General features: G+C 44.1%; 1 protein-coding gene across 3 annotated transcripts; it reads left to right on the forward strand.

Annotated features, from left to right (window-relative positions):
* Positions 1-4,469: 4,469 nt before the first annotated feature.
* LOC310862295 (serine/threonine-protein kinase SBK1) lies at positions 4,470-21,183 on the forward strand. Of its 3 annotated transcripts, none has more exons than XM_083770124.1 (5): positions 4,470-4,560; positions 4,711-5,181; positions 10,845-11,148; positions 14,311-14,513; positions 18,429-21,183. In XM_083770124.1, exons 3-5 carry the CDS (start codon positions 10,854-10,856, stop codon positions 19,119-19,121), a joined length of 1,191 nt encoding a protein of 396 aa, XP_083626250.1. In that variant the 5' UTR covers positions 4,470-4,560; positions 4,711-5,181; positions 10,845-10,853; the 3' UTR covers positions 19,122-21,183. The 3 variants fall into 3 exon arrangements, with proteins under 3 accessions (XP_083626250.1, XP_083626251.1, XP_083626249.1); XM_083770125.1 differs by adding an exon at positions 11,351-11,378 and having other exon boundaries at positions 4,536-5,181; positions 10,845-11,120; XM_083770123.1 differs by having other exon boundaries at positions 4,536-5,181.
* The last annotated feature ends 5,739 nt before the right edge of the window (positions 21,184-26,922 follow it).

A 26,922-nucleotide genomic window follows, 5' to 3' on the forward strand; every position in this document is an offset into this window, starting at 1 on the left:
TTTAGAATTCATTTGTAGAATCGTCCTCACCAGGAAATTCTCCACGATCTTTAATTATTCTGTGTATCTCTTAGTTTATGATTATGCTTTATGCAGTTTGTTTATGCATAATAATACTTTTAAAATCATAATGATTCCTGGTGTCAGACAGCTCTGGTGCTGCGGTGCTGAGAGAGAGAGCCAGGCCAGCAGACAGCTCTGGTGCTGCGGTGCTGAGAGAGAGAGTCAGGCCAGCAGACAGCTCTGGTGCGGCGGTGCTGAGAGAGAGAGAGTCAGGCCAGCAGACAGCTCTGGTGCGGCGGTGCTGAGAGAGAGAGTCAGGACAGGAGACAGCTCTGGTGCTGCGGTGCTGAGAGAGAGAGAGAGTCAGGCCAGCAGACAGCTCTGGTGCTGCGGTGCTGAGAGAGAGAGAGTCAGGCCAGCAGACAGCTCTGGTGCTGCGTTGCTGAGAGAGAGAGTCAGGCCAGCAGACAGCTCTGGTGCTGCGGTGCTGAGAGAGAGAGAGAGTCAGGCCAGCAGACAGCTCTGGTGCTGAGAGAGAGAGAGTCAGGCCAGCAGACAGCTCTGGTGCTGCGGTGCTGAGAGAGAGAGTCAGGCCAGCAGACAGCTCTGGTGCTGAGAGAGAGAGAGTCAGGCCAGCAGACAGCTCTGGTGCTGAGAGAGAGAGAGTCAGGCCAGCAGACAGCTCTGGTGCTGAGAGAGAGAGTCAGGCCAGCAGACAGCTCTGGTGCTGCGGTGCTGAGAGAGAGAGTCAGGCCAGCTGCTACGCTCTGACAGGAGAGGGAGCTAACAGGCTGGAGGAGGGAGAGGCAATAATTATGTCACTGATCAATCACAGCTTGCTGCTGTAAGAAACTTTCATTTCATGTTTACTTTGTTTTTATTCCTTTTTACAGGTTACTACAGACAAGCATGCACAAAAACTGAAAGGCTAATATATATATATAATATATATATATATATATAGCAAATACTGTTAATCAATACTAGTAGTATAATGGTAGTAACCGCCACCAGCAATCATAATCTCGGGAAACCTTCATTTTTAGACAATACATATGTAATGTAATTGCAAAGTATTGATTAATGTCGCATCTACAGTTACGAGTTCCAATCTTTGCTTTCAAGAAGTGCTACTTAATTCCCCTGTTTCTTCTTCTACTTCTTGATAGCAAATGTATCTTGACACACAGGTGTCACTCATTTATTGTATTTAGTAGACTTTTCTTTGTCATACTTTAATAAACTCCTCCTAGAAGGATGGTCAGATCCACCTCAAAGTCGCTCAGCATACACAAAAGACCTTAAAGATAAAATGTGATAAAAACGTGCGTTTCCGTGAAACGGCGTGACCATGGCGACGTGTCATGTCAAACTTCACCGCCAAGTGAATATAGCCGAGGTCAGGTTTCTCCTACGTATGTTCCCCCTACAGTTTGTAACTGATTGGTACATATAGGTCAGGTTTCTCCTATTTTCCCCCTACAGTATGTAACTGATTGCCAGCTGGACAGAGGTGCGAGGGCCCGGTTCATCGCTGCTTTTGAGCTTCGATCCTCGACAGTGTGTGCATGCATTCATTTTTAAACAAAAACAAGATAAAATACGTAATTTAAAACTTAAAAAAAAAAAGATTTCCGGTCTCTTTTCGGTCGGCCTTTGGGGAAAAAAAACGTGCATGGCCGGCCCCCGATTATATAGTGAAGCTGGCCCGATCCAATATGGCTGCCATGCAGGCTTATGACTGAGATGAGTGACATCTCATTAACCTTACACAACCTCGTACACTCAGACACTGCAAAACACCAAAGTATCCATTTCTGCACTTCGTTATTACCAACAACTGCTGTTGAGTGTTGAGTGAATACATTCTCAATGAAACGTGCATGTGTGCGCGCGTGCGTGCGTGCGTGCGTGCGTGCGTGCGTGCGTGCCCTTACGCAGTAGCAGTCGCGCTCGAAAGCGCTGAGTGAGTGCTCGCGAGCACGGCGGACAGCCGTCACTATACTGTACACAAACAACACCTCATTAGGCCTGTTGGGGTTGTAGCCGACATATACCCAGGGGTTTGTTTGTACAAGTGCCACAGCTTGAGTGCATTCATGACTGTCGCTTCAGGGACATGGAGATAAGAGGCCTGGCACTGCATGGCGGGATCCGTTTCACACTCGTATCATCCCCCCGTATACACGTGGCTTAACGCATTCTGACCTGAGATCAGATTCTATAAAAGCTATGTTTCTATGTGTCAGTCGTTCTTCGATTTTTCTTCCAAAAATAGCAGACCTACAAGCTCGGTGGCGCGCTATGAGCTTGTAGATCTGCTGTTTTTCAACAGCTAAAGCATGACGTAATGCTAACATCAAAAGGGGTTCCCGTTCAGAATGGCTTAACGCGACACATTGGGCGTCTGAGCGGGTAATACCAAAAGCTGTGAAAAGCATCTCGGAACAGGACACGTGCTATAATAGCCACACTGCGTTTCTGTCGCTTCATGTTGGGAAGAAACCGTATAGCCTATAGTATATATATGTCTCCATATTTCAACCGCTATTACGATGTTGTTTCCTTTTGTAAATGAATGCATTAATTCACAAAGTGTCTCTAAGAGCTCATGCACGTGTCATGATATGATATACGACACATTGTTAGCTTGTAGATCTGCTGTTTTTGCTATAGGCCTATTTGGTGTGTCATGCTAAATGACAGAGAGGCAGGGTGTCAACCCATTTAGGACTGAGGCTAAAAACACCTTCTAAATCCTGGAATCTCCGGAGAAACTTGTTACTGTCACGAAATATGAATCATCCGTTGGCATTCAACTCGATGTCGCAGTGGAAATAATTAATCATCGGTGGTTTCTGAGCCTGATCCTCACCTGCCCCGACCCACCCCCAAAAATATGTTTTTATTTTATGTTGCTATGTATACTGTACATAGCAACTGTACATAGCAACAAGAACCCCCAAAAGAGGTTCCCGTCCTGAAGGGTTAAAACACCAAAAGGAGTTCCTGTGGAAAACAACATACATGTAGTTAGAACTAAAAATAACTAAATTTCCTCACATTCAAATTCATCATAGCATCAGCATATTTCAAGATTTCAAGTCACAGAGTGGCGGCGTGTGTGTGTGTGTGTGTGTGTGTGTGTGTGTGTGTGTGTGTGTGTGCGTGTGTGCGTGTGCGCGTGTGCGTGTGTGTGTGTGTGTGTGTGTGTGTGTGTGTGCATGTGTGCGTGTGTGCGTGTGTGTGTGTGTGTGTGTGTGCGTGTGTGCGTGTGTGTGTGTGTGTGTGTGTGCGTGTGTGTGTGTGTGTGTGTGTGTGTGTGTGTGTGTGTGTGTGTGTGTGTGTGTGTGTGTGTGTGTGTGTGTGTGTGTGCGTGCGTGCGTGCGTGTGTGTGTGTGTGTGTGTGTGTGTGTGTGTGTGTGTGTGTGCTTATCTTACAGGATCAGACCCTCAGTGCTCGACTTCCAGAAAGTGGGGGGTTTTCTCTCCCTTATCTTGATGAACACGCCGTCTGGACGGATGTGGAGGCTAAATGGAAACGTCAAAAGCGGTGTGGTTAAAAGCTGCACGGCAACGTGTTCTTTACCTCCTCATGAGAACCACGTCTTATAGTGCAACTTCGTGTAAAGCCTCCCAACAGTTCAAATAATAATAATAATAATAATACTAGTTATAATCTTTATTGTCCCGAAGGATATTTGTCTTCGCAGTCTGTTCAAACACCCACATCAAAATCAATAACTCCAATAAAACAAACACGTGGTCTCCACTGTGTACAGAACCATCTTATCAGTCATACATGACCCACTGCATACATGGAACCATTTTATCGGCGGGGCAGTTTGTTTAATGCCGCGATGGCCGAGGGGGCAAAACTTCTACTAAAAGATGGCATGAGGTTAAATAAGTGATACAGAGCATGATCAGTGTCATTTGATATTGAAAGTGTGATATGGCCTTATTGTTAATTTCAGAAAGTGTTGAAATGCTACAAGCTCACATGGAAAACACATGATGACTTCCCCAACAATATTTACAATAGAAAATGCCATTCCTCTCAAATTGAATCAGTTATGATTCGTCACTATTATTGCACACATAAGAACATAAATAAACATTAATTTGACATAAAATGTCAAATTAATGTTTATTTATGTTCTTATTTGTGTTCTTATTTGAGGGATGCAAATATGCCCACATCGCTGTAACTTTGAATGGATGAGTCCACAGTTAGCTGTATCCCTTATGCTACCCTATATTTCTGTGTTTTGATCTCCCCCTCTCTCTCTCTCTCTCTCTCTCTCTCCTCCGTCTCTCTCGTGTGTGCGTGCGTGTGTGTGTGCGTGCGTGCGTCTGCGTGTGTGCGTGTGCATGTACACAGTGTCGGTGTGTGTGTGTGAGTGGCTGTATTATGAGTGCCCTTTGCACGGGCTCGCTGTAATCAGCTGTCAAAGGGGCTCTCACTAAGTCCCTTACACATACTGGCGGTTCATAGCTGAGCTGAGCTGACAGAGCCGTGCACAGACAGACAGACAGCACCTCTCGTTCAGGGCAGTGTGGCAGAGCGTTCAGGGCAGTGTGGCAGAGCGTTCAGGGCAGTGTGGCAGAGCGTTCAGGGCAGTGTGGCAGAGCGTTCAGGGCAGTGTGGCAGAGCGTTCAGGGCAGTGTGGCAGAGCGTTCAGGGCAGTGTGGCAGAGCGTTCAGGGCAGTGTGGCAGAGCGTTCAGGGCAGTGTGGCAGAGCGTTCAGGGCAGTGTGCATGGCAGACCGTTCAGGGCAGTGTTCATGGTAGACCGTTCAGGGCAGTGTGGCAGTTCTTTCTGTGCTGCATGAGTTCATTCCGTCTGCACACTGATCCATGCCAGTGCAGTATATACAGTATACAGTAAATACAGTACAGTACAGTACAGTAGTGAAGGTGAAGAAAGGACAGCCATTATTCAACCTGCAGCTGCAACGTTTTAACATCGATGACCACATGCACGTCACCTGGCCGCACGGTGGCATGTGTGTGTGTGTGCGTGTGTGTGTGTGTGTGTGTGTGTGACTGAGGGGGCGAGGGAGTGAGTCATTGCGTGTGCGTGTGTGTGTGTGTGAATGTGTGTGCGTGTGTGGTTTTGGAGTTTTGTCAGCCACAACCGATTTCTGCAAACAGATCGTAAAAAAGAAAAAGAAGGTAAGCCTGAAAAAGGTGTTACAAATATATAGCTGACATGAAATGCTGATACTGATATATTATATATACTCAGAGTAAAGAGTCTACACAGTCAATTACCTTATTTATGACTTGCAAACTAATGTTGTGGAAATTGCACTCAAAGTTTGGAAATACAATATTCACTGTTACTAACAGTATTACAATTTACAATTTACAATTTAGACATTTAGCAGACGCTCTTAATCCAGAGCGACTTACAATAATCAGGAACAAAAGCATGGGAATACATCACAAAAGCATTTATCATAAAACATGCGTAAGCTAAGAAAGTAACAGTGGAATATTTATATTATGAGACTATACATATAAGCTATATATATATACTACTATGCTATACATATGTACTATGGCGTGCTATGACTATATACAATGCAATTATAGTGCCGTCTACATAACATGCTATAAGTCTGTATCAGATGCTATCTACGTCTACAGAAATGCTATCTAAGGGGGTATTAGTGTGACAATGATCATTATAATGATCATTATAATTATTTTTTCATCATTAATTAAAGCTTTGTCAGTATTATCTTTTACCATGGTATATAATATATATCAAGCTTAAAAAGGTTACATCAAGTTGTAATATTAAGCTTTCTGTTGTTGTTGTTGTTTTTTTACAGCATGCACTTGTTATCCACATTATTTAAATACATAACTAGGGTATATCGTAAACAGATATGTTTATATATGTCACATGCTGCAGTCACTGTGTCAACGTCACACTTTCATATAGCGGTCAACTGCCAATAACAGTAAACCTTTCAGCATCTGCAGTAAAATGTGTTGTGCAGCTTTTGCATATACAGTATGCTGTATACTGTACATATACTGTACAGCAGTTTAGCACAAGTCGCTGAAAGGTGTCTGAAGAGTAGACTAACTCAACATTAATAATAATAATAATAATAATAATGTTTTATTTATACGCACTTTACATTCATAAGAATCTCTTACAGTGCTACAGTAAAATTAATAAAAACAGAAGAAACAAACACACCATTAAAAACATCTAATAGAACGGGAACATTAAAACACAAGCCAAGGGCAATTAAGGCTTTACAAATGCTTTGGTAAAAAGGAAAGTTTATTGTCTATATTATCTTGAAAGTGTCGACCGACTGTGGGGGGGGGGGGGGGGGGGGGGGGGGGAGCGTTCCACAATTCGGGGGCGACCGAGCAGAAGGCCCGCTCACCCATTTTTAAATACTTTGAGAACTGTCTTTAGGTATAGCCTATACAGTAGTTTACTTTAGATATAGTTTTAAGTTCATTTATGAAATGTATGAGTTGGATAAGATATGAAAATATACCTCTTCAAACTCCTTTCTATGAAACACACATATAATTGTAAAAGTGCAGTTACAATAATAAATGCCAAATACATATATTGTTTTCTATTTTTGTCAGACTCACCCCAGTGCAAATCGCAAATAAACCGATTAAAAGTATAGGCTACAGTTTGTACAATTCAGAATGAGATGGAGACGAAATACATCATTTGCATGACTGCGTTCAAGTGAGTTGTAATTACAGTGTCTACTTGTATGTACAGTATCAGTCAGTATAGTTGATTATGACAGCGTGCACATTTTAATTTTCGCATCGCACAGTGACACGTTGTGAGCTTGTAGATCGGCTATTTTCAGCATGCAACCAAGTGTAAAATGACTCACACTGGATGTCCACTATAGTCCCTTCCTAACATTTCAGTCTAGTTTTTATTTGTTGACAAAATCGACAACATTTAGTCAAATTTGGACATTTGTGGAAAAAGTGTGAAATTTAGTTTCCACTTTTTTCGTCAGTGAAAAAAAGGTAGTCGACGAACATTCTTTGTGAAGATGAAATCAACACCGGTATGTATGATGTTACTGTACATGACTTGATACAGTATGTCCGTACATGGACCGTACACGGACATGGACCATGTACGGACATGGACCGTACACGGACATGGACCATGTACGGACATGGACCGTACACGGACATGGACCATGTACGGACATGGACCGTACACGGACATGGACCATGTACGTACATGGACCGTACACGGACATGGACCATGTACGGACATGGACCGTACACGGACATGGACCATGTACGGACATGGACCGTACACGGACATGGACCATGTACGTACATGGACCGTACACGGACATGGACCATGTACGGACATGGACCGTACACGGACATGGACCATGTACGGACATGGACCGTACACGGACATGGACCATGTACGGACATGGACCGTACACGGACATGGACCATGTACGGACATGGACCGTACACGGACATGGACCATGTACGGACATGGACCGTACACGGACATGGACCATGTACGGACATGGACCGTACACGGACATGGACCATGTACGGACATGGACCGTACACGGACATGGACCATGTACGTACATGGACCGTACACGGACATGGACCATGTACGGACATGGACCGTACACGGACATGGACCATGTACGTACATGGACCGTACACGGACATGGACCATGTACGGACATGGACCGTACACGGACATGGACCATGTACGTACATGGACCGTACACGGACATGGACCATGTACGTACATGGACCGTACACGGACATGGACCATGTACGGACATGGACCGTACACGGACATGGACCATGTACGGACATGGACCGTACACGGACATGGACCATGTACGTACATGGACCGTACACGGACATGGACCGTGTACGGACATGGACCGTACACGGACATGGACCATGTACGGACATGGACCGTACACGGACATGGACCATGTACGGACATGGACCGTACACGGACATGGACCGTGTACGGACATGGACCGTACACGGACATGGACCATGTACGTATGGTGTACGGACATAATAATAATAATAATAATACACTTTATTTGTATAGCACTTTTCATACATAAATGCAGCTCAAAGTGCTTCACAGGGCAGGACACAAAAATAAAATACAATAAAACACAAGTAGTTAAAATGATAGAACAATAGCAGAGAACAAAACCCGAATATAAGAACATAAAATAAATAAAAACACATAAAAAGATTAAAATAAAAATATAAAAATAAAACTCAACTAAAAGCAAGGGTGAAGAGGTGAGTCTTGAGTTGAGATTTAAAAATGTCTACAGAGGGTGCGTGTCTGAGCTCGAATGGAAGTTTATTCCAGGCTGTTGGGCCATAGAAGCAAAAAGCTGCCTCACCATACTTTTTTGTGCATGTGACATGTGACCGTGGCGAGGAGTCCGAGGACTTGGCCTTGGTCTGTGGCAAACGTCTCATTTTCTTTTTCGAAGGGCGCTGCTGGCCCCTCCTATGTTCAGCTACAGTGTCGATGTTCGTCTTACACAAACATTTAATTCCCATTGACAATGAATTGAGAATCGACGTCATTATGTGGACGAGCAAATCAGCTATTTTTGTCCTATACACAAAGATTGACAATGAATGGATGATGTACGATGATGAGAACGCCCCTCACTTCACACAGGTGTGATTCTTTTTTTACACACCATTATTATAAATGTTCATATTTTCATCAAAAGACCCAATTACTGAGTCTCCAAGGTTTTCTTCAGAATATGTATGACACTGATTTACTTCGACACTATGGCATATTCATAGGAGTCCAACAAGTACTAGTATAGTTTTCAAATGTTTTATTATTATGCAAGGACCCCTTTAACCCAAACGGAACCAAATGGACCTGTACACTCTCAGAGTTACAGACCTGTTATGGTCATGCCGGGCTATCTCTTTATTGTTTCTGGTAATGTTATTTTGCGGTCGTTTTGCATATCCATGGCAAAAAAATATTTTTGACGAAAATGTCTACCACAAGCCAGCATGCATGGCGATGACCCCTGACCATTATAAATTGTTGTGATCAATGAATTACATTGTATATTATGAGATATTATTTATTCACATACATAATATGAAACTGTACGTTTAACATTATTTTGTGACCGATTCTGATCGAGGAAAAGTCATTGCATTTCTTTCATGTCATGTGAAAGCAGGGAATCATAGCTTCAAATTGACATATTGGTTGTTCAGTTTGACCCACTGGTTTTGGAGAGATAATGGCTTATAGAGTAATGCAGAAATCAGCGGGTTGAGAAAACAGGCTTGAAAGGTTCACTTCTGTGGACTCTTAACATTACACCTAGCTACATGTTTAACTCAATGTCTGCCAAGGACTTAATTAACTGCTTTTTTATCAAGCATTTATTTCATATTTACATGTCAATTTCAGCTCTAGTATTATGTGAAGAGTCTATCTGTGCTATTAACTAATTTTGGATATATATATATATTTTTTTAAACCTGTTTTTCTCCTCTCCTGAACAGTTAGGGCTGTATTTTGCGTGTCTTAAGTACCAGGTCTTATTACTTAACTTAAGACCTGGAGGCGTGATCAATGCCATTTGGCTATTCTGAGTGGCCAAAGAGCATTGGCCAGGTCTTAAGTTAAGTAATAAGACCTTGTACTTAAAGGACAACTTTAGTTTTTTTCAACCACAACTTTAGTTTTTTTCAACCAAGGTTCATGTTTTAGGTTGTCATTAGAGAAACTAAAAGGTGAGTGTTAATTTTCTTTCATTTGCTGCTTTCTTTCGTTTTAGGGATTTTCGCCGTTTTTGACAGGGGGGCGGGGGCATTCGAGCATGGGGCTAAATATTTATTTCTTTACAATTTTTTATGCCGATTTATTTTTTTATTATTTACTATAGTCCTACTAGACACCAAGAAATTACATCTGGCCACAAAAGATCACAGGATCTATTGAATGTGACAAACTGACATATTGAGCCTATACACACAGTATAAGCCTTCCCCCAGTAGGCTACCTTCATATTCAGTAGATCCTGTGATCTTCTGTAACCAGGTGTAATTTCCTGGGGTTTATTAGGACTATAGTAAATAATAAAAAAAGAAATCGCCATAACATTTTGTAAAAAAATACATATTTAGCCCCATGCTCGAATGCCCCCGCCCCCCTGTCAAAAAGAGCTAAAATCCCTAAAACGAAAGAAAGCAGCAAATGAAAGAAAATTAACACTCACCTTTTAGTTTCTCTAATAACAACCTAAAACATGAACCTTGGTTGAAAAAAACTAAAGTTGTCCTTTAAGACACGCAAAATACAGCCCTATGTCTTGCCGCCATGACTCTCTCTGTATAAAAAATAGAAAGACAAAGGGCTGTATTTTGCGTGTCTTAAGTACCAGGTCTTATTCCCTAACTTGAGTAAACTAAAGACCTGGAGGCGTGGTCAATGCTCTTTGGCCACTCAGAATAGCCAAATGGCATTGATCACGCCTCCAGGTCTTTAGGTTACTCAAGTTAGGGAATAAGACCTGGTACTTAAGACACGCAAAATACAGCCCATTTTGTCTTGACACGTCCCAAACATGTTTGTGTGACACGTCCCAAACATGTTTGTGTGACACGTCCCAAACATGTTTGTGTGACACGTCCCAAACATGTTTGTGTGACACGTCCCAAACATGTTTGTGTGACACGTCCCAAACATGTTTGTGTGACACGTCCCAAACATGTTTGTGTGACACGTCCCAAACATGTTTGTGTGACACGTTTTCCAGATAGAGAAGATGATTGAGCTGGGTCTGGCCGACGGGCTGGCCGACGGGCTGGCCGACGGGCTGGCCGACGGGCTGGCCGACGGGCTGGCCGACGGGCTGGCCGACGGGCTGGCCGACGGGCTGGCCGACGGGCTGGCCGACGGGCTGGCCGACGGGCTGGCCGACGGCAGCCTGATAGACGAGCTGATGGAGATCACGGCGCAGAGCCTCAGCCACCTGGAGATCAAGGAGCACTTTAACGTGGTCAAGGAGATCGGCCGGGGGAAGTACGGCACGGTGCTGCTGGTCACACACCGCCGCAGAGGTAGGTTCAAGGTTCAAGGGTCACACACCGCCGCAGAGGTAGGTTCTGATGGTCACACACCGCCGCAGAGGTAGGTTCTGATGGTCACACACCGCCGCAGAGGTAGGTTCTGATGGTCTCACACCGCCACAGAGGTAGGTTCTGCTGGTCACACACCGCCGCAGAGGTAGGTTCTGCTGGTCACACACCGCCGCAGAGGTAGGTTCTGCTGGTCACACACCGCCACAGAGGTAGGTTCAGGTTCTGATGGTCACACACCGCCGCAGAGGTAGGTTCAGGTTCTGCTGGTCACACACCGCCGCAGAGGTAGGTTCAGGTTCTGATGGTCACACACCGCCGCAGAGGTAGGTTCTGCTGGTCACACACCGCCGCAGAGGTAGGTTCAGGTTCTGATGGTCACACACCGCCGCAGAGGTAGGTTCAAGGTTCAAGGTTATCTTTATTTGTCTCCCTTGGGAGAAATGTGTCTTGGAGACAGAGTCACAGCTGCATACAAATAACAGACACGTTCACATAGGAAAAGGAAAAACACTATGAAACACCCACACATACACAAAACAGAGATACTGCACACATTCCCTTGATAAAGTGCAACTAGTCAAAAAAGTGCTTTTGGCAATCCCTGAATATCTGAGTCATTAAAGTGCATTCGGCAATCTCTGATTGAGCTTTTTGCTTGACAGGGGGAACAAAAGAGTGTTTAAATCTATTATATACACATCGTGGAGTTCTATACCTCCTACCGGATGGCATTAGCTCGTACTCTCGGTACAGTACATGCAAGGGGTCAGATACAATATTCCGAGCCTTTCTCACCACTGCTTGTTCAAAGATGGCATGGGGAGTGATGGGGGGGGTGGACATGCCCATGATCTTCCCAGCCATGTTCGCTAGCCTACTTATTTTGAGATTTGTACTACACAGTTAGATTGCCAAACCAGCTGGACATACCGTATATTAGGATTGACTCTATACTAGCTCTGTAAAAGGTCAACATGATATTCACATGTTGACCTTTTACATGTAGGCATGTAGGCAAGGTTCTGCTGCTGGTCTCACACCGCCACAGAGGTAGGCAAGGTTCTGCTGGTCTGGGACAGGGTTTGGGACATATTTAGGCAGGCAGTCATGTAGGTAGGAAGGTGCGAGACCATTGAGAGCTTTATAGACAAGTAAAATAATTTTAAAATCAATCCTAAAAACAACCGGAAGCCAGTGCAGTGGAGTAATATGTTCTCTCATCTTAGTTCTAGTTAAAACTCTGGCTGCTGCATTTTGGACAAGTTGTAATCTGTCAGTTGTTTTCTTAGGCAGTCCTGAAAAAAGTGCATTGCAGTAATCAAGCCGAGAAAAAACAAAGGCGTGGATTAGACTTTTTGCATCGTCCAAAGACAAATAGGCTCTGATTCGTGCAATATTTCTAAGGTGAAAAAAGGCAATCTTGGTAAATTCAATTCAGAATCAATAATAACCCCCAGGTTCTTTACTGTACTGTTACTTTCTACAGTCAGGTTGTAGAAGGCAAGGTTCTACTGGTCTCACACCGCCACAGAAGTAGGCAAGGTTCTACTGGTCTCACACCTCCATGGAGGTAGGCAAGGTTCTACTGGTCTCACACCTCCATGGAGGTAGGCAAGGTTCTACTGGTCTCACACCTCCATGGAGGTAGGCAAGGTTCTACTGGTCTCACACCTCCATGGAGGTAGGCAAGGTTCTACTGGTCACACACCTCCATGGAGGTAGGCAAGGTTCTACTGGTCTCACACCGCCACAGAGGTAGGCAAGGTTCTACTGGTCTCACACCTCCACAGAGGTAGGCAAGGTTCTACTGGTCTCACACCGCCACAGAGGTAGGCAAGGTTCTACTGGTCTCACACCTCCATGGAGGTAGGCAAGGTTCTACTGGTCTCACACCTCCACAGAGGTAGGCAAGGTTCTACTGGTCTCACACCGCCACAGAGGTAGGCAAGGTTCTACTGGTCTCACACCGCCACAGAGGTAGGCTAGGTTCTACTGGTCTCACACCGCCACAGAGGTAGGCAAGGTTCTACTGGTCTCACACCTCCATGGAGGTAGGCAAGGTTCTACTGGTCTCACACCTCCATGGAGGTAGGCAAGGTTCTACTGGTCTCACACCTCCATGGAGGTAGGCAAGGTTCTACTGGTCTCACACCTCCATGGAGGTAGGCAAGGTTCTACTGGTCTCACACCTCCATGGAGGTAGGCAAGGTTCTACTGGTCACACACCGCCACAGAGGTAGGCAAGGTTCTACTGGTCTCACACCGCCACAGAGGTAGGCAAGGTTCTACTGGTCTCACACCGCCACAGAGATAGGCAAGGTTCTACTGGTCTCACACCGCCACAGAGGTAGGCAAGGTTCTACTGGTCTCACACCGCCACAGAGATAGGCAAGGTTCTACTGGTCTCACACCGCCACAGAGGTAGGCAAGGTTCTACTGGTCTCACACCTCCATGGAGGTAGGCAAGGTTCTACTGGTCTCACACCGCCACAGAGGTAGGCAAGGTTCTGCTGGTCTCACACCGCCACAGAGGTAGGCAAGGTTCTACTGGTCTCACACCTCCATGGAGGTAGGCTAGGTTCTACTGGTCTCACACCGCCGAAAAAACGTGGTCACAACTAAGCGGCATGCAGTGTCACTCACAATGCAGTGTCACTCACATGCAGTGTCACTCACAATGCAGTGTCACTCACATGCAGTGTCACTCACAATGCAGTGTCACTCACATGCAGTGTGACTCACAATGGGCTTCTGTAAAATATGAATATCTTGTGAGCAGGGACGTGCACACATAGACATCAAAGGAGGCTTCAGCCCCTGCCCTTTTACCCGTCTGTAAAACAACTGCCCTCTCCAGGCCGCGAATGCAGCGTTTACTACATGGCATGTAGTCATAGCCATAAGTATTCGGGATAATTGCTTTTTTCCCCAAAGTCTCTTGAACTTGAACGCAGAATTTCCACTAGCTAAAGAGTGCTGGGTTGCGCCCCGAAAACAGCTGATCCTTAAGCTCTCAATGTGTCGCAACGCAACGCGTTGTTACCTTGTATATCTGCTATTTTCGCCCGCTCTGCACGTCCCTGTCTGTGAGTGAACGGAAGCGTGGAGCTTTGACGATGTGGGCCTAATTAAACGCTGCAGGGACGCCCATGGCCCTGAAGGTGATGGCCAAATCCTCCACGAAGCTGCAGGGCTTCCTGAGGGAGTATTGCATCTCCTTGCACCTGTCCTGCCACCCCTGCATCGTGGGCCTCTTCGGCATCGCCTTCCAGTCCAACGAGCACTACGGCTTCGCCCAGGAGCTGGTCATCGGGAGGGACCTGTTTGCTGTCATACAACCTAAGGTGAGTATTATGTCAGTAAAACATAATAATCAGAGATGCCCCGATACTCTATCGGTATCGGAAAAGTATCGGTATCGGCCCTTTTTGGACATATCGATCGGTATCTGCAAATATAACCAGTGATCCGACACAGGGGGTTTTACAGTGAATGGAAATGCTTCAGAGCTTCATGTGACTTTGTCTTTTCTTTCTTGAGAGCCAAAGAGCCATAGTTCTGCTCAATGAGCGTCCATATCCAAGCACTATAGCATCGGCTCTCAAAGAGCCATAGTTCTGCTCAATGAGCGTCCATATCCAAGCACTATAGCATCGGTTCTCAAAGTGGGGTATATACTTGAGGGAGTTCCAGTGGGTCCCGTTATATGAACCGAATGGACCCTTATGGGTCTGTAACTCAGACAATACAAACAATTGGTTCCATTTGTACACTCTCAGCCAGGGCTGTATTTTGCGTGTCTTAAGTACCAGGTCTTATTACCTAACTTGAGTAAACTAAAGACCTGGAGGCGTGATCAATGCCATGTGGTTAGACATACTAACTAGTCAGACAACACCGACGCTCACGACATGCATGCAGTTAAAATTAACCCGTGGCTTCTGCAGGCTGTGAGGTTAGGTTTCTGTAGGGTTGGGCTTTGGGTAGGGTGTCGGACTAATGACTGTCAAACTGTTAGTACGTAGAACTAATGACTGTCAAACTGTTAGTACGTAGAACTAATGACTGTCAAACTGTTAGTACGTAGAACTAATGACTGTCAAACTGTTAGTACGTAGAACCAAACACCAAACAGACTAATGACTGTCAAACTGTTAGTACGTAGAACCAAACACCAAACAGACTAATGACTGTCAAACTGTTAGTACGTAGAACCAAACACCAAACACAAAAATCCTCTCTTATCGGGGTCCCTGCATGGCGTATCTTTTCAAATGGGGGTTAGGGTTAGACTAACATCCTTGACATTAAGGCCCTTTCCCAATTCCTTTTTTAACCCTACCCCTCAGCCCTTGACCCTTCCCCTTGTCCCTACATAATGAGTGTCAAGGGGTAGGGGGATAAATCACCCCCCTGGAACGTCCATAAATACTGAACGTCCCTTGTAGATATTGATATACAACCTGTTCTCAGGAAATATAGCTGATCTGCAAGCTCACTATACAGGCCAGTGGTCCCCAAACTTTGATGGCATTTCTGTCTCTGGGACCCCCAATTTATATTGTAAAATCAATGTTAATTAACTCTGAGAGTGTACAAACTATCATTTAGCCCATAACCCACTTTGGAAACTACTTTCCATTTAAGCTGTAGAGATGGAACGTAAATATAACATTGCTGTGGTTATGATGAAATAAATATATTGTAATTTTGTCTCATGTTGGTATAGCCCACCATGCAGAATGTAATTCAGCTAGGTATAGCTCATTCTGACACCTAGCCCTCCAAGCAGAACCCAATGGTACTGAAGTTTCTGACATTTTGTTCGACCCAGTCCATGGGGTCCTGTTGCACTACTACCATGCCACATGGGACGCACCCATTTTAAAACATAAACAACATGTTTCGCGGCTCCCCGCGCTCTATGACGATATTATTCAGTGTGAGGCTTTCTGAATATGTGAAGTATAAGTATCCATACATGCCGCTGCGAATATCTCCTGTGGCGCGGAAGCCGTTAAGTATTTTTAATCTATGTTTGCCCGATTTGGAAGCTTGGATTAATCTCTTCCTTCCTTGTTTATTGACACCTCATTGTACCGCCTATCTGGCTAGCTAGTGGCGCTATAGCTATGACAGAGCAGATCAGAGGCAGGGACGTAGCCGCACAAGCCAACCGCACACCGGGAGGCGGTACAATAAACGGTAAACAAACAAGAAGAAATAAAGCGACCAAATCGGTCAAACAAAGATTAAAAATACTTAGCGGCTTCCGCGCCACAGGAGATATTCGCAGCGGGATGTATAGCTACTTAAAGTTCCCGAATTCAGAATAACTCAAGTAAAATAATGCCGTCACTTGCCGCAGATCCTATTTTAGAGAGAATTTCTACATCCGTGTCCAGGAATTTCCATACGAAAATACAGTAGTGAGCAGGGACCCAACATAAAACTCATCAAAATTTCAGAAAAGCTTTATGTACGGTCCCGAAAGGGGCTATCTGACACCTTGTGTTGTACCTGATTCATTGATTATTGTTTGTATAGCATGGGTACAGATATATCATATACAGGGTTAGAAAAAGGAAAAACTATTTACAGTATAGAAAGAAGGGGCTGTGGTCACTGTGTTCATTGTTTTTAATATCATTAAGAACAGAGTAATTTTCTATCAATGAAAATGCCATCGTGATTCATCTCCATCCAATGTACAGTCTGTACAGCAGCTTGCAATCTGTTCCATAGCTGGTTTGCCTGGGGGAAAAAACAACACCATTGCTAATTAGTTATGTAAGTTTTGCAACTTGTGGGGATTAGGTTAACATTGGTCATGATAAAACCATAGCTATCACTGCAGCGAGTAGCCAACGTTATGCAGTGACAGCGTTATGTAGGTACAGTAGGCTATTTCACGGCTTTTAAGAGCTCCAAAACTGCAGAATGTTGACATATCGTGGTCTGGGGGGTCGGACTGATGCCTGCTAATAAGCTAGCTTGCATCCGAGTTGTATCACCGGGGCACCGGCGATAAATAAAAAAGAATAAAGCGCCGATGCGGCGCCAAATGAATGGGTAACGTTGTATGAATGCAACGCCGTATCATATCGTTATAGTTCACGTGAGGTAACGTCAACCTTTGCTAGAGATTGCGATATTTTTGGCGATGCAGATTGTTAATACATTCAAATAATATTGGTTATTATAATATTTTTCCATAATAAAGGACAAAAAAGGCCTCTTACCTCGTCCGCCTTTCAGCCCTCTGTGATGTTATTGCATCAGCGCTGGAAGGGGGGTGCGGAGGGTGCTCCAGCACCCCCTGCTGGTGGAGAGGAGAATTTTTTGACATGCCTATCAGAGCGTGCTGAATGTTGACAGTGAGTTGACAGATAGACACAACATGACGAGACAGCTAAAACGGTAAAACTATCTAACCCAAACAACAACACAATAATAATCACATAGTTATTATGATTAACTCGGTTAACTAGGTCCTAAATAAGTCATTATTAGGCCAATTATACCCGAATAAGACCCGAATTTGTTCGCGCGGCCTTGCTGCGCTCGGAAGCGATTTCCCGCACCCTTCAGCCCCCCCTGGTATAAATACCTTCCAGCGCCCCTGTGTTATTGCTCCGTTTTAAGTCACGTCGTCTGAAGGGGATTCTAGCCCTAACCCTTAAGGTCCAAAGAGACATGAGCTAACCCTTAAGGTCCAAAGAGACATGAGCTAACCCTTCCTCTGCCCTAACCCTTAAGGTCCAAAGAGACATGAGCTAACCCTTCCTCCTCACGTCAACGCGCATTAGCAACAGTGTTGTTTTTGGCATCAAATTTCTATTTTAGTTTTAGTCTTTGTCTTTTGAATAGTTTTCATTTAGTTTTAGTCACATTTTAGTTACCCCGGAATGTTTTATTGTTAGTCTAGTTTTAGTCGACTAAATGTCATAAGATTCTACAGGTGATTTAGTCGACTAAAATGTATTTTGGCGGGTCTTGATGCCGTCGTAATGACTGTTTTTACACTTGCTGAAAATAGCCGATCTACAAGCTCGAGCTTGAGACGAAAACAACACTGATTAGCAAGGGGAAGGGCTAAGGGCCAGGGCGAAGGGGGTAATTGGGAAAGGGCCTATAAGAATGTTTGAGAACCACTGCATTGTGGTAAACAAAGCCAAAGGTCCTCCCCTTTCAGGTGGGCATCCCAGAGGAGAACCACTGCATTGTGGTAAACAAAGCCAAATGTCCTCCCCTTTCAGGTGGGCATCCCAGAGGAGTCGGTGAAGCGCTGCGTCCTCCAGGTCGCCAGCGCACTGGAGTTCATCCACGGGCGCGGCCTGGTGCACCGCGACGTCAAGCCGGAGAACATCCTGCTGCTGGACAGCCGCTGCTGCCGCGTCAAGCTGGCCGACTTCGGCCTGGCCCAGAAGCGGGGCACGCTGATCCGCTTCGTCACGGGGACGCTGCCCTACATGGCCCCGGAGCTGTGCGCCGTGGCGCTGCCCGAGGGCCAGGAGGAGCCGGCGAGCGCGGCCGCTCAGCCGCCGCCGCTCAGCGTGGAGCCCAGCCTGGACACGTGGGCCTTCGGCGTGGTCATCTTCTGCATCCTCACGGGCTACTTCCCCTGGGAGCGCTGCGTCCACGCCGACGACTTCTACCAGGAGTTCGCCGACTGGTGCGGCGGCGGCGCGGCGGCCGCGAGCACCGCAGGAGAGGAGAAACCCCACGAGGAGGAGGAGGAGGAGGAGGAGGACTTTCCGCCTCTGTGGAGGAGGTTCACACCGGAGGCCATGGCGATGTTCGGGAAGCTGCTGGCTCTGGACGCGGGGGCGCGGAGCGCGGTGGGGGAGGTGAGGGCTTACGCGGAGAAGGACTGGCTGAAGCCGCAGTACAGGAATCAGCAGCAGGCGGACACTGGGAGTAATGGCACGGAGAAGCAGTCTGGTACCTAAACACGCTGGTACCTAACCCTGGTACCACCATGGTACCTAACCCTGGTACCTAACACCCTGGTACCTAACCCTGGTACCACCCTGGTACCTAACACCCTGGTACCTAACCCTGGTACCTAACCCTGGTACCACCCTGGTACCTAACCCTGGTACCTAACCCTGGTACCTAACCCTGGTACCTAACACCCTGGTACCACCCTGGTACCACCCTGGTACCTAACCCTGGTACCACCCTGGTACCTAACCCTGGTACCTAACCCTGGTACCTAACACCCTGGTACCTAACACCCTGGTACCTAACCCTGGTACCACCCTGGTACCTAACACCCTGGTACCTAACCCTGGTACCACCCTGGTACCTAACCCTGGTACCTAACCCTGGTACCTAACACCCTGGTACCTAACACCCTGGTACCTAACCCTGGTACCACCCTGGTACCTAACACCCTGGTACCTAACCCTGGTACCTAACCCTGGTACCTAACCCTGGTACCACCCTGGTACCCCGGTAAACTACCTAGTAGTTTAGATGAAGTGTAGTGAATGCTAAAGTTTAAACACCAAAGTAACAAACAATGTAATTCATTAGTAAACAATATCCTGAAATATCATCGGCACTATCATTGGTATTCACATACTCACCTTTTCATCATTATCTAGCTGACCATTTAATTTGCACAAAATAATTTGACCACTTTGGAAATGAACTATAACATCTGTGGGTTTGACATACTACACTGATGAAGACAGCATGTTAGCATAACGATGAAGACATTGATGAAGAATTGTCTATGTTTGTATCTTTGCATTGTTCTAGTGTCCAGTTTGGTAACAAGACAACTCACCCCGTTTCTGTTTCCCTCCCAGAATTCTCCCCAGTGAGGGGTGGGAGAGGCTGGACAGCAGACGGCTGGACTTTGAATTTCTCTAACTATAAACTTTCATGACAGCAGAACAGCCTAAGTACAAATATAATTTATGAAAATCTACTACAGTAAAGTCTGTTCACAGAAGTTGTTGTAGGATATGTGACGAGGTACCATTTGAGGGGGCAAAACCTTACATAATACTAAATAATACTAAATTGTTTATAGGGTCAATATAAGTAAAATAATATAGCCTTTCCACAGGAGTATCTTTTTATATTTTTCCAAAAAGAATACAAACAGCCAATAGCATATTACAAAGTTATCCCCCTCACTGGTGAAAATTCCGGGAGGAAAAATGGGCAAGCACCGGGGCGAGTTGTCCAGTATTCTCCAGTTTAAAGGCTATTCATGGATAAAGAGTCAATGGAAGTACAACCCATGCTATAAAACGTGTGGAACACAGCAGACTTTCCCTTCTGTGATTTGAGTCTTTATTTGCATCAAGTTTCTTTTCTTGAGGTGGAATATGTACAGAGCAAATACCAAGCCATGGCTGGCCTGTCCAGTGCACATACAAATACATGTAAAAAGAATACAATACAAAATAAACAACTAGCTCACAATATGAATTTAAAGTAACCATGCAAGTAACACAAATTTTGAACTTCTGCAGCTATATGTCCAAGCAATCCAATATATGTTAATGTCAGGAATCCTGATGAGTAGCAGATTTCTAGCAGCCTGCTACTGTACTATTATACATCTCATTTGACTTAATTAATATTACATTATACATATACTCTATACATGTTATAGTTATACCGTCACTTCTAATAGATTACTCTCACTGTATTGTCATTGTACAATGAAGTACAGTTGCACTGTGCATTCTTTTAAAGTGAATGCAATTGTTGCAATTACAGTTACTTAATTTAACACTCCAGATTTTACTTTGCACAGAATATAATGATTGTGTGTTCTGCGTCATTTATATGATCATAATAATAATACTTTTCTTAGAAATGCAAGTTGAAGTATAGCGAGGAACCTTCTTCATAACTCTGCTCAGTTAGATTTGGAGTTTAGAGTTAGAATTTGTTAATTATCAGCACTTTTGCTTAATATATTCCCCACTGTCTGTCCATGCAGGTTGTGTCCAATGTCACAGTTTATGAAGCTGTTAACCCATTTTGCGCGGGAACCCCTTTTGGTGTCGGCATCATGTCGTGCTTTAGCTATTGAAAAATAGCAGATCTACAAGCTCGTAGCGCGCCACCGAGTGGCGCGCTACGAGCTTGTAGGTCTGCTATTTTTGAAAAATTGAAGAGCGACTGACATAGAAGACATTTTTAGAATCTGATCTCAGGTCAGAATGGAAAACTGTCAGGATGTATAAAGAAGATTTTTTTTTGATCTCAGGTCAGAATGTGTTAAGAAGCTGTAAGTGGGGTCACCATGTGCGTGTGTGATGGGATAAAAGACACAAATAAAATGTCATCCGTCTCCTCTGTCTGGCTCTGTTCATCTGCTCACTGGGGGGCGATATCACATATCACCCTCTCTGGGGGGCGATATCACATATCACCCTCTTTGAAACAACATCAACGACCTAAAGCCTTCAGTTACACTTCATCACATGCCGGCCCGCTGCGTGCCGCTTTTGGACTGAGGACGTCGATACAAAAAAAAAGGCTTCTAAATCCTAACTTCTTTCTGAAAAACCCATGTTTCTATGTCAGTGGTGCTCAACCTTTTTCATGTCAAGGACCCCCAGAATTATCTCCATTGGGCCACGGACCCCCATCTCAAAATATGTAGTTCCATCCAGGGCCCCCCCCCCCAGAAGCCAATATTTTAGTTAAAAATGTTCGCTCTGAAATATATATTCAATGATTTGCGCCACATTTTCACGATAAAAATAAATAAATAGCAGACCTATACAAACTTGTAGCGCGCCACTCGGTGCCGCGCTATGAGCTTGTAGATCTGCTATTTTTCAATTATCCAAAGTATAACATAATGTTTAAAACACCAAAAGGGGTTCCCGCCCAAAATGGTCTAAGAATCATGTTGTTTTCTGCAGCACCGCTGTGCAACAAAGTACAGTATAACGTATACAATTATACGTATACAATTAAGCATAATTCATTGCCGTCTGGAAGAAGCCTAACTCCATTATTTACATAATTCATTGCTATTGTCCTTTATGTCGGTGTGTTGGTTAAAACAATATTGAACCTTAATGGAAGGTATTAAAAAGTGCCTGCTTCGTCGCAAAACCTCCTAACTCAATTGTATCCTCAAAGTATCTGCTAAACCAGAACTAAACCGGAGAACTCGCCAGTTTACCAACGCGCCGCGATTCAGTGCATTTTAGTTTTACTTCACCTTAATTTAAATTGCATTGAATTGAGAGAGAGAGAGATAGAGAGGATAGTTGTTTAGAGTTAACACTAGAGAAAGTACAGTAGGAATGCTAAAAGTTTAAACACCAAAGTACAGAAACAATTTAAATTCATTAGTAAACAATTCCTGAAATGGTATAGGGCTACTTATCATTGGTATTCACATATACTCACCTTTTTATCCTCCTCTAGCTGACCATTTAATTGCACAAAATAATTTGATCACTTTGGAAATGAACTATATGTGAATTTGACATACTATACACTGATGAAGACAGCATGTTATGTTAGCATATGTTAGCTTGCATAACGATGAAGACATTGATGAAGAACGTTCGCCATGGCGATTTGGTAAACTGGCGAGTTCTCCGGTGTCCAAACCAGGTAACTCCACTCGCTTATAACCATCTTTTTTTTGTTTTGTTTGTTTAAATCAGTGCTATTGAACACCCTACATGTGTTGGTTAAAAATATATTGAACCAATGAAAATAATTAAGAAGCGCTTCGACAAACTAACCTCCTAACTCCACTTGAGCTGAATGTTTATTTGTTTTAGTTTTTTTTTGTTTTATTTCCTGAAATGTTTTACAGTGTCTTCCAGACAGCAGAGATAGTTATAATTAACTGTCTCTCTCCTCTTCACTACCACTCATTTCCCTTCAGACAGCAGAGATGTTATTGTGATAATTAACTGGCTCTCTCCTCTTCACTACCACTCATTTCCCTTCAGACAGCAGAGATGTTATTGTCATAATGAACTGTCTCTCTCCTCTTCACTACCACTCATTTCCCTCCAGACAGCAGAGATGTTATTGTCATAATGAACTGTCTCTCTCCTCTTCACTACCACTCATTTCCCTTCAGACAGCAGAGATGTTATTGTCATAATGAACTGTCTCTCTCCTCTTCACTACCACTCATTTCCCTTCAGACAGCAGAGATGTTATTGTCATAATTAACTGTCTCTCTCCTCTTCACTACCACTCATTTCCCTTCAGACAGCAGAGATGTTATTGTCATAATGAACTGTCTCTCTCCTCTTCACTACCACTCATTTCCCTTCAGACAGCAGAGATGTTATTGTCATAATTAACTGTCTCTCTCCTCTTCACTACCACTCATTTCCCTTCAGACAGCAGAGATGTTATTGTCATAATGAACTGTCTCTCTCCTCTTCACTACCACTCATTTCCCTTCTTATTGTCATAATGAACTGTCTCTCTCCTCTTCACTACCACTCATTTCCCTTCAGACAGCAGAGATGTTATTGTCATAATTAACTGTCTCTCTCCTCTTCACTACCACTCATTTCCCTTCAGACAGCAGAGATGTTATTGTCATAATGAACTGGCTCTCTCTCCTCTTCACTACCACTCATTTCCCTTCAGACAGCAGAGATGTTATTGTCATAATGAACTGTCTCTCTCCTCTTCACTGCCACTCATTTCCCTTCAGACAGCAGAGATGTTATTGTCATAATGAACTGTCTCTCTCCTCTTCACTACCACTCATTTCCCTTCAGACAGCAGAGATGTTATTGTCATAATGAACTGTCTCTCTCTCCTCTTCACTACCACTCATTTCCCTTCAGACAGCAGAGATGTTATTGTCATAATGAACTGTCTCTCTCCTCTTCACTACCACTCATTTCCCTTCAGACAGCAGAGATGTTATTGTCATAATGAACTGTCTCTCTCCTCTTCACTACCACTCATTTCCCTTCAGACAGCAGAGATGTTATTGTCATAATGAACTGTCTCTCTCCTCTTCACTACCACTCATTTCCCTTCAGACAGCAGAGATGTTATTGTCATAATGAACTGTCTCTCTCCTCTTCACTACCACTCATTTCCCTTCAGACAGCAGAGATGTTATTGTCATAATGAACTGTCTCTCTCCTCTTCACTACCACTCATTTCCCTTCAGACAGCAGAGATGTTATTGTCATAATGAACTGTCTCTCTCCTCTTCACTACCACTCATTTCCCTTCAGACAGCAGAGATGTTATTGTCATAATTAACTGTCTCTCTCCTCTTCACTACCACTCATTTCCCTTCAGACAGCAGAGATGTTATTGTCATAATGAACTGTCTCTCTCCTCTTCACTACCACTCATTTCCCTTCAGACAGCAGAGATGTTATTGTCATAATGAACTGTCTCTCTCCTCTTCACTGCCACTCATTTCCCTCCAGACAGCAGAGATGTTATTGTCATAATGAACTGTCTCTCTCCTCTTCACTACCACTAATTTCCCTTCAGACAGCAGAGATGTTATTGTCATAATGAACTGGCTCTCTCCTCTTCACTACCACTCATTTCCCTCCAGACAGCAGAGATGTTATTGTCATAATGAACTGTCTCTCTCCTCTTCACTACCACTCATTTCCCTTCAGACAGCAGAGATGTTATTGTCATAATGAACTGTCTCTCTCCTCTTCACTACCACTCATTTCCCTTCAGACAGCAGAGATGTTATTGTCATAATGAACTGTCTCTCTCCTCTTCACTACCACTCATTTCCCTTCAGACAGCAGAGATGTTATTGTCATAATTAACCGTCTCTCTCCTCTTCACTACCACTCATTTCCCTTCAGACAGCAGAGAGATGTTATTGTCATAATTAACTGTCTCTCTCCTCTTCACTACCACTCATTTCCCTTCAGACAGCAGAGATGTTATTGTCATAATGAACTGTCTCTCTCCTCTTCACTACCACTCATTTCCCTTCAGACAGCAGAGATGTTATTGTCATAATGAACTGTCTCTCTCCTCTTCACTGCCACTCATTTCCCTTCAGACAGCAGAGATGTTATTGTCATAATGAACTGTCTCTCTCCTCTTCACTACCACTCATTTCCCTTCAGACAGCAGAGAGATGTTATTGTCATAATTAACTGTCTCTCTCCTCTTCACTACCACTCATTTCCCTTCAGACAGCAGAGATGTTATTGTCATAATGAACTGTCTCTCTCCTCTTCACTACCACTCATTTCCCTTCAGACAGCAGAGATGTTATTGTCATAATTAACTGTCTCTCTCCTCTTCACTGCCACTCATTTCCCTTCAGACAGCAGAGATGTTATTGTCATAATTAACTGTCTCTCTCCTCTTCACTACCACTCATTTCCCTTCAGACAGCAGAGATGTTATTGTCATAATGAACTGTCTCTCTCCTCTTCACTACCACTCATTTCCCTTCAGACAGCAGAGATGTTATTGTCATAATTAACTGTCTCTCTCCTCTTCACTACCACTCATTTCCCTTCAGACAGCAGAGATGTTATTGTCATAATGAACTGTCTCTCTCCTCTTCACTACCACTCATTTCCCTTCTTATTGTCATAATGAACTGTCTCTCTCCTCTTCACTACCACTCATTTCCCTTCAGACAGCAGAGATGTTATTGTCATAATTAACTGTCTCTCTCCTCTTCACTACCACTCATTTCCCTTCAGACAGCAGAGATGTTATTGTCATAATGAACTGGCTCTCTCCTCTTCACTACCACTCATTTCCCTTCAGACAGCAGAGATGTTATTGTCATAATGAACTGTCTCTCTCCTCTTCACTACCACTCATTTCCCTTCAGACAGCAGAGATGTTATTGTCATAATGAACTGTCTCTCTCCTCTTCACTACCACTCATTTCCCTTCAGACAGCAGAGATGTTATTGTCATAATGAACTGTCTCTCTCCTCTTCACTACCACTCATTTCCCTTCAGACAGCAGAGATGTTATTGTCATAATGAACTGTCTCTCTCCTCTTCACTACCACTCATTTCCCTTCAGACAGCAGAGATGTTATTGTCATAATGAACTGTCTCTCTCCTCTTCACTGCCACTCATTTCCCTTCAGACAGCAGAGATGTTATTGTCATAATGAACTGTCTCTCTCCTCTTCACTGCCACTCATTTCCCTTCAGACAGCAGAGATGTTATTGTCATAATGAACTGTCTCTCTCCTCTTCACTACCACTCATTTCCCTTCAGACAGCAGAGATGTTATTGTCATAATGAACTGTCTCTCTCCTCTTCACTGCCACTCATTTCCCTTCAGACAGCAGAGATGTTATTGTCATAATGAACTGTCTCTCTCCTCTTCACTACCACTCATTTCCCTTCAGACAGCAGAGATGTTATTGTCATAATGAACTGTCTCTCTCTCCTCTTCACTACCACTCATTTCCCTTCAGACAGCAGAGATGTTAGTAGTAGTATAATTGGGTGGTGAGACACCACCCTTTTTGACCACTGGGGGCGCCACTGAGTCAATTAATGCATAAATTATGCAAATGAGTAATTAATTTATGCATTCAATTATTTACATTCCTTGAATTCCATACATTCCATAAATCATAAATCATATTATATATATATATCATAAATATAATTACCATAGTGTTATTAAATAATGAAAGCTAATCGCACATTTTCCATGACAGTGTGTGTGTGCGTGTGTGTGTTCCCTCCCTTCCTCCATGCATCTCCCTGTGAGAGAGAGAGCCGTGCCGGCAACCGGGGCC

Source organism: Protomyctophum parallelum (assembly GCF_964188405.1).
Source record: "Protomyctophum parallelum genome assembly, chromosome: 7".
NCBI lineage: Eukaryota > Metazoa > Chordata > Actinopteri > Myctophiformes > Myctophidae > Protomyctophum > Protomyctophum parallelum.